At 40.4% G+C, this 15,729-nt stretch overlaps 2 protein-coding genes across 2 annotated transcripts in view; one reads left to right on the forward strand and one right to left on the reverse strand.

Moving 5' to 3' along the window:
• Positions 1-14,726, forward strand: part of LOC140362067 (small ribosomal subunit protein uS7-like) — a 252,108-nt gene extending 237,382 nt beyond the window's left edge. Inside the window, exon 6 of the transcript XR_011927051.1 lies at positions 14,713-14,726. The gene's annotated coding sequence lies outside the window, so the exon portion shown is untranslated. The remainder of the gene's footprint in view (positions 1-14,712) is intronic.
• LOC140362059 (sialin) lies at positions 138-15,635 on the reverse strand. Its single transcript, XM_072448089.1, has 11 exons — positions 15,618-15,635; positions 15,369-15,538; positions 13,108-13,328; positions 11,813-12,046; positions 10,825-10,999; positions 10,477-10,595; positions 3,325-3,486; positions 2,992-3,124; positions 2,018-2,165; positions 1,359-1,449; positions 138-342 (listed from the first exon to the last, which is right to left on the reverse strand). Exons 2-11 carry the CDS (start codon positions 15,478-15,480, stop codon positions 175-177), a joined length of 1,563 nt encoding a protein of 520 aa, XP_072304190.1. The 5' UTR covers positions 15,481-15,538; positions 15,618-15,635; the 3' UTR covers positions 138-174.
• Between the last annotated feature and the right edge of the window lie 94 nt (positions 15,636-15,729).

Below are 15,729 nucleotides of genomic sequence, written 5' to 3' on the forward strand. Positions count from 1 at the left end.
TACAAATGTATTCCAACTTTTTATGTAGCGGAAACTTATTAAAATAATTATGCCAAGTTATACAAAGAAGAACCAAAAGCGTAGCTTTTAAAATGTCAACACTGTGAACCTTTGCTATGAAAAAATGCTTCTTAAAATGTCCATGTAAAGCTGTCTTTGGTCTAAATATATTTTTCATGTACAAATAGATCTGGTTCTCCTCTTCTCGGCCTCTGCTCTGTCCTCGTCTGTCATGGCCCATTTCTGAAGTTTGGCGCTGCCGAATATTGTGAAGAAAATGGCTCCAAAGATTTGGATCCCTGAAGCGAGCCAAAACACTCTCTTCCAGCCGTCCAGAGAGTGCTACAAGAAAAGTCAGAGGTCAGGGCTGCAACAACTAATTGACTATATAACTACTCCACTTTAAAAATCGTAAATGTTATTTGGACTGTACAGCCTCAAAAAAAAACATGCAAAAATACCCTTTATAACAAAGAGAAAGACGAAAAGATGCATTATTATAGCCACTCTTTCCTTTGGATTCCGCCTTATTACTTTCTAATTTTATTATTTATTTTTTCTGAGTTATCCATTTTATTTTATTTGTTAATATTATTTTTTCATTATTTTTTTTCTCTTTCTTTGCATAGATCAGTTTGTTTTATGTTGTTTTATGGTTTAAATATGAGTGTGGTTTACTTACTTATTATTATGAGTCCATAATGGATAAAATTAATATACTGAATACAAATATTTTCCGGTCTATAAATGCAAATTAGCACCACAGTAATTAGCTACATAACGCTAACAGATGGTCTGAATTTAAGCTCTGACATCAGAAAGGTGAAGGTGTATGGACGTCAGTGTGCTTTCTCATCTCAGAAGAAGTGAACAACATCAGCACAAACAATTATGGGTAACTCAAAAATGAAATTATAGAACTAAAAATTGCGGTTGTTCTGTAAACATTATTGCACCACTGTAAACATTGCTGTATCGATGTAAAAATGATTTCACCACTTTAAACATTATTGCACCACTCTAAATGTTATTGCACAACTGTAAACATTATAGCACCACTGTAAACGTTATTGCACCACTGTAAACATTATTGCACCACTGTAAACGTTATTGCACCACTGTAAACGTTATTGCACAACTGTAAACATTATAGCACCACTGTAAACATTATTGCACCACTGTAAACGTTATTGCACCACTGTAAATGTTATTGCACCACTGTAAATGTCATTGCACAACTGTAAACATTATAGCACCACTGTAAACATTATTGCACCACTGTAAACATTATTGCACCACTGTAAATGTTATGTTATTGCACCACTGTAAAAAGCTCAAAACCACACTTCATGACTCACATCCTCAGTTAAGTATCCAGTAACGATCGGAGCAACTACACCAGGAACGGTCCCAAAAGTGTTAGTGATTCCCAGAAGAAACCCAGCGTATCTGATGGAGAAAGAGTGTAGAAGAGAGAGAAGACGAGATCATTATTATTGGGATTGAATGAAACACACGTCGTCTTAGAAGTTTGCTGAGGTTATGGAAGTACATGGGTGTCAGCTTCCTGTCACTGTATATGCAACAATATGAGGATCAAATATTTGAAGGAACATGTTCCAAAAACAATGTACTCAATGTGTTTACAAGATTTACAACATTTCAGAAATATATTGTAAATTGAATATTGTGGTTTTTAAAGATGACTTGTGGTATTGCTCTTGATGAATAGTTTCTTTTGAAGTGTAAGTGTGTATTTAAAAAGTGCTGTTGTGTGAACTGGGCCGTTTAATAGACTTTTGATAACTTTTGTCTTTACCTGCTCAAGAACTAAACTAATGTAATATGTGCACTCCTTGTTTTAAATGAATGAATGAATGAATTAGTCTTATGCTCATTAGTCTCAGGATAGCCGATTAGCCACTAGCAAGCTTTCAGACTTTTAATTGACATGAATCATAAATATTTTTTCTTTTGATGTCATGTTCCCACAGATAAATGGCAGTTGGATTTGCACCTCGGGGCGATGTCGATCTGGTTCATGTAAACGCCGGCGGCGCTGGCTCCTCCTGTGGTGGTGGAGAGAGTGAGAAAAAGCACACTCCAGACGTGACTGCAGCCGACGTAGCACACACACACCAGGAAGACTGCAGGCAGCACCATCCCTGCACCGAGAGAGGGAGGGGAGAGAGGAGGGAGAGAGGGGGGAGGGAGAGAGGGGCAGAGAGAGCGAGGGAGGGAGAGGGAGGGAGAGAGAGGAGGGAGAGAGAGGAGGGAGAGAGGCAGAGAGAGAGAGAGAGAGGGAGGGAGGGAGAGGAGGGAGAGAGGGGGGGAGAGAGAGGAGGGAGAGAGGCAGAGAGAGAGAGAGAGAGGGAGGGAGGGAGAGGAGGGAGAGGGGGGGAGAGAGGCAGAGAGAGAGAGGGAGGGAGGGAGGGAGGGAGGGAGAGGAGGGAGAGAGAGGCAGAGAGAGGCAGAGAGAGGAGAAGAGGAGGGAGAGAGGGGCAGAGAGAGGAGAAGAGGAGGGAGAGAGAGGGAGGGAGGGAGGGAGGGAGGGAGGGGGGAGAGAGGAGGAGAGAAGGGAGGAGGGAGAGAGAGAGAGTGAGGGGGGAGGGAGGGAGAGTGAGGGAGAGGAGGGAGAGAGATGGAAGGGGGGGAATGACAGGGAGGGAAAAAGATGGGAGAGAGAATAAATAACATTAATTGAATTAAAGTGAAAGTACATTTGGTACATACTGTTCCAAACAGTGAGACCAAGTCCTTGTTCAGCAAGTCTCACGTCGTCTTTGGCCTCAAGTCAAGTCCAAGTCAAAGACAGGCCACAGTCCAGGCCATGTCCTCTGCTTCCAACTCATTGTAACAAAAATACCAAATACAGCATCTCTGGCTGTGCACATTGACCTAAGAAATAGCCTTACTACTGTATTACCACTTTCTTTCTGTCTTTGCCTGTACATAGCCCTGACCCACTCATAATTAAACCAGATGCCCTACCGATGGCGGTGAAGATCTTGCGCGTGACTGTGATGCTGAAGACCCTCCTCTTGATGAGAAGATCAGCGACGACTCCAGAGAGAGTGGAGAGCAGCCAGCCCCCGAGGTACGGCAGCGCGGACAGGAACCCGTTCTGAAAGTACGCCGCGTTAACACTCCACCAGGGGGCAGCACAAGCACAATTTCACATCACTATTTTTCAAACCGCACATTGCTGCTAATGGAAATGCAGAGTACCTTATTATTATTATGATTGGGCCAGACTTTCTGATTATGAATGAAGGATATTATAAGCTCAGCAAAACTAAAGCACAGATACAAACAGTGTCTCACCGACTGCAGATCGAAGTGCAGCACGTTGTTCATGTAAGCGGGCAGCGAGGTGAGCAGAGTGTAATACGACCAGTTTGAACACATCTGAGTGACGATAATGGCCCAAAGAGGGACTGAGGTAATCATGGACCAGAGCGGCACTGTCCAGCCGTGCCCCGTGCCCTGGAACACAGACAGACAAATCAAAACACTGTGGCCACACTTTAGTTACTGTTTAGTTTAGGTAGTTGGTGCTCAGATGATTGAAATGTCAATGTTACATCTGACGCGAGTAATCAGATTTGTTTATGATCGTTCACACTTGCGCTGGTTTTGACAAGGAAAATTATGGGAAAATAAAGGGTAAAAAAACGAATGTGGGAAATGAAAAAGAAAACAGTAAAGATTTATAGACTAAAAGGTCACTGATTAACTGACACATGTCACAAGGTGTTTTTGATTGTTAAATTTCTTTGTCGCATGTAAAATACGCAATAAATCTGATTCGTCTAATTTTGTCTGGCCATGTGAACACTGTGTACACTTATTAGCTTTGTATATATAGTTGCTTTTAAGAGGCAACTATATATACACATCTATATCTATAAAACAACAACTTCACAAAAACTCTCTCACCCTCCGCGGGTGGTCTCTATTTGCGCAGTATCTTTGCTGTTCCTGGCACTGCACTATATATGTATTGGCTTCTAGTCAATCTTCGCTAAAAAAAACTGCTTAGTAGCCATCCTTTGGGTGTCCGTTTCTTGACTCACACAAAATCCTCACGAACAAAAACTCACGTAGTCCGTGGTGCGTTTATTTCTTTTATTTTGCACAATCAAAAAGATGCTGCGATGTGCGGGATGTGCGCGGTCAAAGACCGTGTCGGTCGCCCTCTGACTTCCCTCTCGACCCGTCTCACCTGTTCTCCTTTTACCAATTAAGTTTGGCCTACTTCTCTGGCCCCGCCCTCTCCCGCTCCATACTGAAGCATGACATAAATTATACATTTAACTTAAGGATTAGGCTTTGTAAATAATTAGAACATTAGGAATTTATACTAAAGATTCAGATTGTAATTACATTAATTTAATACTTATTTATACTTAAACAAAAATACTTTTCTTAATTAATTCCATTATTGCTCTAACATCTCCAGCCCCTAATTGCTGGCCTAGCAATTACAAATATAACACAACAATGCATAATTTTATACTAATATTTAAATCTAATACTCAATTAAGACTTAGGTTTTCCTTTGTTTTAAATAAGAAAGTTTGGGTCCAGTCAGTTAGTTCTGAGGCAGGTTCAATGTTCATTAATCTTCATTCTCCAATACCAAACATAGTTTGGTCACAGGACGTTGCAGAATACCAGTCTTAGTTTTAATAAGAGCACTTCGCACTAATCCTTTACTTCCAGGCGTTGTTTGCAGGACCCGTCCTAGGATCCATGAGTTCCTGGGAGCCGTGTGATCCACGATAACAACAACATCACCTGGTTGTAAATTTCTTTTGACTTTGTTCCATTTGTTTCTTTGTTGCATTATTGGGAGATATTCTCTGACCCATCTTCTCCAAAAAAGGTCAGCGAGGTACTGCACTTGTCTCCATCTTTTCCTAGAGTATATGTCATCTTTGTCAAATAATCCTGGAGGCATAACAGGCTTTGTTTTAAGCAGCAGGAGATGGTTTGGTGTTAATGGTTCCACATCATTTTTGTCATCTGTTACTGTTGTGATGGGCCTGTCATTCATTATTGCTTCCACTTCGCAGAGCATTGTTTGTAGGGCCTCATCATCCATGACTTGTTCCTTCATTATAGAGCACAATATCCTTTTCAGAGTTCGGATAAGTCTCTCCCATACACCTGGGAGAGACTTATCTCCTGCAGGGTTGAATATCCAGTTTATGCCTTTGTTTAGGAGTGTTTCACCAATCTTGTTGTGATTTAACTCTTCCAGTGATCTTTTAAGTTCTTTATCTGCACCAACGAGGTTTGTGCCTTGGTCTGATCTGATACTTGATACAGTTCCTCTGCGACATATGAATCTTCGGACTGCATTTATACATGAGCTCGTGTCCAGACTGCTGGCTACTTCCAAATGCACTGCTCGAGTGTTTAAACAAGTGAAGATTACACCCTATCTTTTCACAGTAGCTCGACCCCGTTTTGTTTCAAATGGTCCAAAATAGTCCACACCAACTGTGCTGAATGGTGGCATGTTAGGCAATACTCGATCTTCTGGAAGATCTGCCATCTTCTGCTCTCCAGCTGCAGACTGCATTCGCCGGCAATAAACACAGGCTCTGATGATGTTTCGTGCGGCAGCATTAGCAGAGGACATCCAGTATTTTTGATGTAATTTTGACAACATATGGTTTCGACCGGTATGACCAATTTGCTCATGGATGGCTTTGAGGATCAGTTTAGAGATGTGGGACCTTTTAGGCAAAATTATAGGATTTTTTTTATTTCTATGGGCATAGACAGTTTGTTGATCCTGCCACCAACTCTCAACAGTCCCTCGTGGTCCAGCCTGGGGTCCATTTTGTAGATTGAACTGTTCTTAGGGCTGTATTTTTTCCGTTCAATAAGGTCAATTTCCTGTTTGTAATGTTGTCTTTGTTCATATGCAATAATACATCGTTCAGCATATTCAACATCTTTCACTGTCAACTTATTCTCATTTTCTTTCAAATTTTCCTTTTTTCTTTTTTTCCTTTTCAGTAACAGTCCCTTAAACTTCAGGATCCATGCAACACTTCTTTTGAGTTTATTCCAATCCGAAAAATACTCCATTAGTTTGCTGGTGGGACTTATTTGTGCAACATTGACAATGTTCACAAAGACATCCTTTTTGACCTCGGGGTCCTCATTTGAAACAGGATATTTCATTGCCTCCGGAATAGGTGGCCATTGTTTTTCATTTTGTTCTAAGAAAGCTGGTCCTTTTATCCATCTTTTGGATTTTAGGAAAGCCTCAATGCTCAAACCACGTGAGGCATCATCTGCAGGGTTTTACCTTGAATCCACATATCTCCACTGGTCCACAAAAGACAATGCCTGGCTAACGGCAATGCGGTTTGTAACGAAAGTTTGAAATCTTCTTGACTGGTTTCGAATGTATTTCAAAACAGACTGACTCTCTGTCCAGTAAACGGATTCTTTTAAGTCCATTTTTAGCTCTGCTTTTAACATGCGATCCACACGGACAGCAAGAGTGGGAGCTGTGAGCTCCAATCTGGGGATAGTCATTTTCTTTAGAGGTGTTACTCTTTGTTCAGCAAGATGATAGTTATTAGGCATGACAGTGTCTCTGTTGCCGAGTGGCAATGGTAAGTAACAGTAATCATCTTTCAATGTGGCGTCTTGTGTCATCATATTCATGAACTTCATGTCCTCTACTGACATTTGGGGCCTTTCTTCATATTCTTTTTCAGGAAAGTCATGACTATATTGTTGCCTCAAAATAGTCTCCAAGTTTTCAATTGAAATGCGGTTTACTGATGCCACAGGTCTACCATGTCGGTCCACAGCTGCAGAATTGAGTGACCCATTCACCACTCATCCAAGTAAAGTTCTTACAGCATAGGGGCCGTTACCATGACTATGTATAATCTGCCATGGTTCCATTGCCTTTGGCACATCTACTCCAATCAGGAGTTCCACGTCTGCATCAATTTGTTGGATTTGTATTTCCTTTAGATAAGGCCATTTGTCGATGTCAGTTTGCGTGAATATGTTTCGTTTCGTCACTGGAATATTTGTCTGAGTGTATGTTTTTTCCAGGTCGATAGTTATTTCCATCTACATCACTAACTTGTAAACCACTTATTTCATAGCTGTCAACTGGCTTTCTTTGTCCCATTGTTTGCAACAAAACTTGTGAATTTTTCCCGTTGATATTAAGTTGTCTCATGATGTTTTCTGTGCAGAATGTGGCTGTACTTCCAGGGTCAAGGAAAGCGTATGTCACGATTGTCTTGTCTCCTTTTGCCGCTTTTAGCTGTACAGGCACTATCGACAGTTTACAGTCACTTCCAGCCCCAGTATCACAACTCTTTCTCTTTTCCATTGAAAATAATGTGCCACTGACCGATTGTTTCTGTTGCAGATTTGAACTGTCCATTGAGCGGTGTATATGTAGCACACTTGGATGTCTGCCTTGACAGTATTCACAAGTCATTCTTCTTTTACATAATTTACTCACATGTCCCTTGTTTAAGCAACCAAAGCAAATTCCATTGTTTTTAAGCAGTTGTACTTTTACATCATGTTTCTGTGCTTTAAGGTTTTCACACTGATCCAGAGAATGATTTGCTTTTCCACAAATACGACACACAGTTTTACAGTTGTTTATGGTCATGACAAAACTGCTGCTCTTATTTCTCTGTGGACGCAGCTGAGGTCTTGAGTCTATTGCCACAGTGGGGTTTTGATAGGTTTTTCTGGAGACATCTTGGATTTCACCAAAGAGAGGGTCTAGTAAAATACTAGCTTGTTTTTCAATAAATGCCACCAGGTCAGAAAATCCTGCTCGGGTTTTATTTTTCTCCAAGAGCTCATGTGCCACTGTTCTCCACTTTTCTTTGAGTTTATATGGCAGTTTTGACAGAATCAGCTTGAGATTCGATGTTAGATTCAATTCTTGAATTGCCTTCAACTGTTTCATTGTGTTACAACATCCTCTCAGATAAAGTACATATTCATGCAATGCATTTCCATCCTCTGGTTTGATATTGTTCCAGTTAAGAGCTTTTTCCATGTATGCATTTGCTATTTTTATTTCATCTCCAAAATGTCTTTAAGAGTTTTTGTGCTTCTTTATATCCCAGAGTTATATCCATATGAAAACAGCTCCTTACAAGCTCTTTTGCTTGGCCACTTGTATATTGTTCCAAATAATAGTCTGTCATCATCATTATTTGTTTTATTCTCAATGCCATACTTAAATTCTTTTATAAATGTTTGAAAATGTAAAGGATTTCCATCAAACACTTGAATTTGTCTGGAGGGGAGTGAGGACTGTTGCTGCTGTGACATTAGGAGACTGGTGATGTCATTTTGTTTTTGAATAACAGAGAGCAGCTCTCTGGAAAGTAATGCTTCAGAACCTGTGCTCGAGTCACTTTCAGAGTCACTTTCTCTTCCTGGTGTGGCTCTCACATGTACAGGTGGAGTGGGGTTGGACTTGGGATTTCTAGATTTCCCTCCATCCGGTAGTTGATTTATAACGTGTTGAAGGAGTTTTGGCTATCGTAGCAATGTCAGGATAATTAACAGATGAGCCCTCAAAAATGCCCATCGACACATTGTGTTCTTTGATGCTTGTGATATTTTGATCAGGTTTGCTTTCGCTCCCACTCAGTGCTTTGTGTGACATTGCATTTTCAGCACTTTGAGTGCAATTGTCCAAAACCTTTAACATGGCATCAGATGCAGCGATATTAGCTGCCAGCTCCATTGTCTCAAGTTTAGCGTGGATTTTGGCCTTCTCAACTTCCATTGCATGTTTTTCAGTTAGCACAGCCATGAGCTTCCATAGCAGCCTTTTCAGAGGCTAGTTTCAGGCATTCTCTAGAGGCACTGGAGCTCTGTGATTTTCCAGAATTTGAGCTTCCTCTTGATCGAACAGACACTTGTGACACATTTGAGGCACTGTCCTTGGACTCATAATCCATGTGTCAACTTCCATCATAAAAGAATTAAAGATTTCCATTTTAGGCTCATACCAATCAATTGTTTAATTTTCTTGTATTTCTGGAGGTAATAGTCTTTGCACTGCTTCATGACATGCTTTAAACTCCCTTAATGCCACTTTAAAATGTTCAAAAATGTTTGTGACATAGTTTGTATTGAGAGGATTAGAAAGAAGCACTTTAATTTCATTCATTCGTCTTGTACATGCGCCCAGCCTTCCTCTGCGACTGGCACTGAGTCTTTTGAGGTCATTTTCCATTTCTCCGTTATTGTTTTGAGCCATTTCCTCCTCATTTCCACGTTCCTCCGTTTCATTCATTGTCCAGATCCGTTTGCACAACTTTAGTGATTGTTCCAACTTTATCCAAGAATTTTCCTTTTCATTTATAATCCACGCATTTGGTCAGAAAGCGCGAGATTGTTCAAATGTCCAAAGCCACAATTGCGCTTTTGATACTCACACGGCGCGAGCCTCGCGCTCATCCAGCGGCGTCTCTGATTCATTCATAATTCCAAACGTGTGCCACGCCCCGGTGCGTCTTTGCTCCGGATTCCAGCGTTCCCGTGTCTTTGACTTTACCGGGCCTTTGACTTTGTATTGGCTTCTAGTCAATCTTCGCTAAAAAACTGCTTAGTAGCCATCCTTTGGGTGTCCGTTTCTTGACTCACACAAAATCCTCACGAACAAAAACTCACGTAGTCCGTGGTGCGTTTATTTCTTTTATTTTGCACAATCAAAAAGATGCTGCGATGTGCGGGATGTGCGCGGTCAAAGACCGTGTCGGTCGCCCTCTGACTTCCCTCTCGACCCGTCTCACCTGTTCTCCTTTTACCAATTAAGTTTGGCCTACTTCTCTGGCCCCGCCCTCTCCCGCTCCATACTGAAGCATGACATAAATTATACATTTAACTTAAGGATTAGGCTTTGTAAATAATTAGAACATTAGGAATTTATACTAAAGATTCAGATTGTAATTACATTAATTTAATACTTATTTATACTTAAACAAAAATACTTTTCTTAATTAATTCCATTATTGCTCTAACAATATAAATATATATATATAAATATATATATATATATATATATATATATGTATATATGTATATATAGTTTTATTTACATTATGATTGGTGAAATTCATGCACTCGATCGTAATCTAACTAACTTGACAGATTTGGTCACAGAATCAGACCATAATTCCATTTTATATAAAAGGGTAATTTTGTCAGATAAGATAAGAATAAACATATTATATTTTCATTTGTCTTGGAAATTAAGAACAACAACAAAATTCAACAACAGCAAAGACACAATTAAAATAAATTCTTAAAATACTAGAAAGTGAAGAAAAAAAACTAGAAAGTGCATGTGATGTTAAAGTGCATTATATTATTAAAGACCTTTAGAATTCAGTACTTTAATTCAATAACTGAACAAAAATGTATAGATAAACATAATGGCATTACCTGGGCTCCAATGGAGTTGATGATGTATTCTTTCTCCTCTTCACTGATGCGTTTGTGAGTGCGAGGATCGTCTGAGACGAAGGCGAACCAGAACACGGCCCACACACACCCGCCTCCTCCTGAAGCACAGACACACGGGTTTAAGGTGTTCATGTGACAACACAACAGGAATTGTACTTTAACAGTCTAATTGTTCTGGTTTATGGTTCATATCTCTATATTTTCTGGTTCTAGCCAGACATGAACAAGCCAACATGAAACAAAAACTAGCACAAAGTTCTGCACATATGAACTCTTCTTTTCAGAATAGCGTCAAAATGTGCAGAGATAAACGGCCATGTCTCTCACCGCAGAGGTAGAAGACGGCGGGCCAACCCAAAGTCTCACAGATGAAGCCAGTCAGAGGCAGAGCGAGGAAGGCCCCGAAGTTTCCTCCAGAGCCAGAAAAGGTCATGAGGCTGGAGCGCTCGAGAGGAGGAGCCCAGCGCGCCCAGATCGCCATCATCGCTGGGAATGTCACGCCCTGAACACCACAACAAATGTACAATAAAACCAGATAACTGGCTAATAGTTTCATGACATGACAAGAGTTTCATTCCTATAAATCATCCGTTATGTTTGCTCAGTTTATCATTAGTTGAGATTAAGGTCTTGCCAGTTGAAACTATGTAGCGCCTTTCAAAACTGTTGTTTTACACTGTGTAATTAAGTAGTCCTTTGGCCACAGCTGCCCTGGGACAGACTGAAACGTTACAGCCGCCACAATCGCAAACCCACACAAACATACTTCTGGGAACATTACATTACAATCCAAACCCTGTGACCTGAGACTCATCCTAACCATAGTCACAACTTCACTAACCTTAACCCAAACTTTTATCTATTGTAACACATATCATAACTTGAAATAATGTCATTGATCTAATAATAAATATTTACATTATGGGTCCTGCTTTTTTGCGCCCAGAAGGGAGGCAGGTCTACAGTTTAGCATTAGCCGTATTGTTTACACACATACAAGTCAATTCAGATGGAACGCTCTGAAGTTGGAACACGCAATGTTCAAATTTGGAAATGGCCATAATAAAGCTAAAAGACTGGCTTCTGTTCAAATTGCACATTTTAAAAATAAACACTGAATCACAAGCATTTCAGAACATGTTCGTAGAGGTCTAAACTACAGGGTAGAAGGTTTTACACATACTAAGATAGGCTATTTTCGGTGTGTTTACAGGAAACGTTGTTACTTAAATAATTGCAGTCTTTCTGATTTGGTAAATGTGAACAATTTTCTGATTCCATCTCAAATATCATTTGGTCATTTGCGTCCGCTCACCTCTCCAAAGCCCTCTAGTGCCCTGAGTGCGAACAGCCACCTGGGGCCCGACTGCGCGGCCAGAGGAGTGAGCAGAGTGAGAGCCGCTGTGCACAAAACACCAAACCCCAGAAACTTGGTCCCTCCGTAGTGTCCCGCCAGGTAACCTCCCGGGATCTGAGTGCACAGGTATCCGAAGAAGAAGGCGCCCAATAGCCAGCCCTGGGTTTCAGCGTCCCACGGGTAAACAGGCACCTGCAGGGGCAGCAGAGACAGAGGATGTGCCATAACTGACATGTCATTGCCCTGCTGAGGATCTACACAAAAACATGCACAACAGGTGAAATCCTGCAGCTATGGCAGGCCTCACCAAGCATAGCACAAAGAATAACATGGGTCCCATGACTGCTCCTGAGGAGGTGCCCCATGCCGCTGGGGCACCTCCTCAGGAGCAGTCATGGGACCCATGACTACACTCTCCATACCCAGTCCGACTGAGTGAAGCCCGAGTTCTGAGGAGGTGCCCCAGCGGCATGGGGCACCTCCTAAGTGAACTTTGACATGCCTTAACTTTATCTTTATCTGCTTACAAATGATGCAGTAAATCACTGTCTGTTAATGCTACAGTAGGTTTATCAAGTTAAGTTCAATTTGGGAAGTCTGATGTCTAATGAAAACATTTTATAATATCTACACTTTTAATAGCAGTATACTTAATTAATATACTAACACTAACTCCTTAATTAAGCCAGAATTATTTTTACTAAGGCTAATTATAAAGTGTTATAAAGTATTATAAAGTGGTACCAAACGTTTAATCTCTTGGATTATATTACAATATCAATGATTTGATCATTTTTTACTGTGTGCAACATAACATTTATTGTGCCTTTATGATTTTTATGTTTTCTTTGGCTAAATAAAATGCCTTCAAATATACCACTTATTTCCGCCTTCATGCCCATCTCTGAGTTGACAGCCTTAACTTGTACTTAACTTTTTCTTAAACAAGTTTGATCGGATCATGATGTAAACATAGCATCTTTATATTGCCATGAGAAAGTAACTAAAGCAAGTCCAGGTTACATCTGATTATTCCACCTGTCACTCACTCTGACTGTTGCTTGATCAGAAGGAGGTGTGTGAATATAAGTCTCTGTTTGAACATAGAGCTGCAAGAGAACATTAGCTAATCAGTTTGATTTTCCTCAATTGTAATCCTAATCTAATTGTAACGCCAATTTGAGTATTTTTGGAAGCGCTCATCACAAAGCAGAGCTCTCTGGTGGATAAAGTACATACTACACTCTCCATACCCAGTCCGGCTGAGTGAAGCCCGAGTTGCTCTGGTTGGTCCCGGGCAGAGGACACATGTGTTTGGATGAGTTTGTGTTGTTCGTTGAAGGGGTCGGCTCGGTATTGTTCACCATGGCGACCATAGCCACGCTGAGGTTGACGCGGAGACCGTAGACCACCGTGAACCCGAGGAACATGAGCACGGCCAGGTTCAGCCTCGACGAGCAGCACCGCGGAGGAACTGAGGGGAGGGAGATGAAAATACACAGATTATGAACTCATCATGGAAACAAGTCAACATTTTGCCCTCAAAGATTGATCTACTCAATTATAAGTCATTATAAATAACAAGCTCTGCACACAGGAACATCTGATTTAAAATACCCCCTGGATTTTGTTGTTGTAAATACTGTATATAGAGGAGTAAAGCTGTAGTTGGAGGTACGGACCGACAGACAGTACATTAAGCGCTTGTTGGGTCGATTAACTATTCCCATTTCAAAGCTGAATGATATATTGGTATTTATTTTTTTGTTTGTGGACTAACTGATCTCGATTCTTCCCAGCATAGTTGATTTAACTGGAAATAAAGTGGACTATAGTGTTCCTTTGATGTTTTATGTGCCCAGTAGCTTGACAGTTCAGGTGATTGACACTAAGGATTTTTTTTGATTGGAAATTGAAGGGGTTTAACATGAATCTACTTTAATTGGTTCCGGAACAAATTTCAATTACTATAATTCTTTGGGGATAAAAGCTCCGGGGAATCTTTTTTAGGAATAATTGTCTCATATTTTTAGCCAAATATGAGACAATTATTTTGGCCCTTTCCCAAATAGTGCTTCACATCTGGCCAAAAGTGCTCCATAAACTATCTAAAGTGTTCTAAAAAGGAAACAGGAGATGCATGTGGAAAGTGAAGGTTGATTTGACATGAACCTAACAATAGACTTTGGCAAACCCAAAAACAAGGAGCGGACAACAGGGACTTTCCTCTCAAATACATAAACCGTGTGTTATGTTATGTTATGCATTCATACGTGACTCAGGCTTTTCCAAACTCGAAAAACCAACTACAATCTTTCACTATTGTCTAGTCATGGTGAAGTTTCAATCAGTTTCAGCAACGGTTTTATCTGTTGCTGCTGTTTGGTTCAAAATAAAAAATTGCAGCGTATTTTTTCTTAAAGAATAATGCTGATCGTGTTTTTCTTGTTTGTTTGCCTGGAACATAAAACAAACAAAATATTGCAGTTTTGCACTTTGTATTTGTAGCAGTTTTACATTTTGTAATGATATAAAAGGTGCATAGGTTTATGTGTTTATTCCGAGCATAACATCTCCAAAGAGAGAAAAAACTAAAACTAATGAAAAGTTACACAGACTACCATTAAATAAACAGCTAAGGCTAAAAGGTTTACACATTGACTTGGTTCATCTTTGTAATTACTTGGACTATCCACATGAAATAAAAGCTGGCAAAAGTTGGACGTCCTCCCTGTCAGAAAGCAGGTGCCATTTTTCAACTCCAAAGACGTGATTATCGTCAATTGAAAGGACTTTACGACACAAGATTGATATGGCAAGTTTGTGGAGCCAATCGCAAAGAAATTATTATATAGTTCAACATTTGAGGATGATAATTCGGAATTCTCTTTCAACAACAGCAGATATTCCCTAGAGTCATACAGGTCACAGCCCTGGAGAGAGCGATGCGATGCGCTCCGTTGCGCTAATAAACAAACGCACGTGTGTGTTGTATCGGTCCGCACGGGGGAGTGCGCATGCGCACTTCCGCCTGCGTTCTCAAATCGCCGAAAAATCGGCCATACCGCCTTTAAGGTTATAATAAAGACATTTCATTTGTTACATAATTTCACATAAAAACATATTTTGTACACTTTTTATGTTCCGAGGTATCCTAAGATGAAGTAAACATGCTGAAAACTATCTTTACTTTGCCTTTATTGCTTCACATATTGCAGTAAATAATTGATTGATAAATAATTTTGTATTTATGAACTTTTATATAAAGCTCGAAACCTCTTTTTCAATTGTGACCTGGGGCAAGGCAAAGATATAACAGCACATCAAATTTTAAAACATCACACATTTAAAAGACATTTAGAAAAAACACACAAAATCTATATTTAAAAGCATTTTGAAGGCTGCTGCTTCGAACCAGGTTAAATTGTTTTCCCAAAGACATTCACTATTGACGTGTGGTAAATAAACACAAGTCAATAGTGCTAGTACGGTCAAAATGCTTTAGTTTACACACCTGCGTCGGGCGGGACGAGCAGCTCACAGTCGTCATCCTCCTCTTTCTCCTCCTCTTCTTCCTCGTCATCAAGCGGCGCTGTGTTGATGGAGTAGCCATTTTGGAGCGACATTGCACCTTTCACACAGTGGTTCTGGTTTAGGATCAGGTCACTGTGGCATCTCGAGCATCTGCAGCGGAAGAAAACATGATTCAGTACAATGTGTGTGTGTGTGTGTGTGTGAGATGTCAACAGAGTAAAACACATACCAGAACTAGTCAGGCCACAGCTGTCATTAGCAGATTCCCAAGAAGGAGACAGCTTTGAGAAAATCTGGAAAGAAAGGACAAGAAAATATGGGTCTATTATTCATTTTCGTTG

Source organism: Eucyclogobius newberryi, unplaced genomic scaffold, assembly GCF_026437365.1.
Source record: "Eucyclogobius newberryi isolate DKJ021-1_F unplaced genomic scaffold, fEucNew1.0.hap1 SCAF_16, whole genome shotgun sequence".
NCBI classification, from domain to species: Eukaryota; Metazoa; Chordata; class Actinopteri; order Gobiiformes; family Gobiidae; genus Eucyclogobius; species Eucyclogobius newberryi.

Excerpts from the sequence above, each read along its gene's own strand:
- LOC140362059 (XM_072448089.1), bottom strand. The coding sequence starts at position 15,480 with ATGTCGCTCCAAAATGGCTACTCCATCAACACAGCGCCGCTTGATGAC. Across the intron at positions 12,047-13,107 it reads GCTTCACTCAGCCGGACTGG|GTGCCTGTTTACCCGTGGGA; the intron begins GTATGGAGAGTG and ends CTGCCCCTGCAG. Across the intron at positions 1,450-2,017 it reads CAGATCGACATCGCCCCGAG|ATACGCTGGGTTTCTTCTGG; the intron begins GTGCAAATCCAA and ends TTTCTCCATCAG.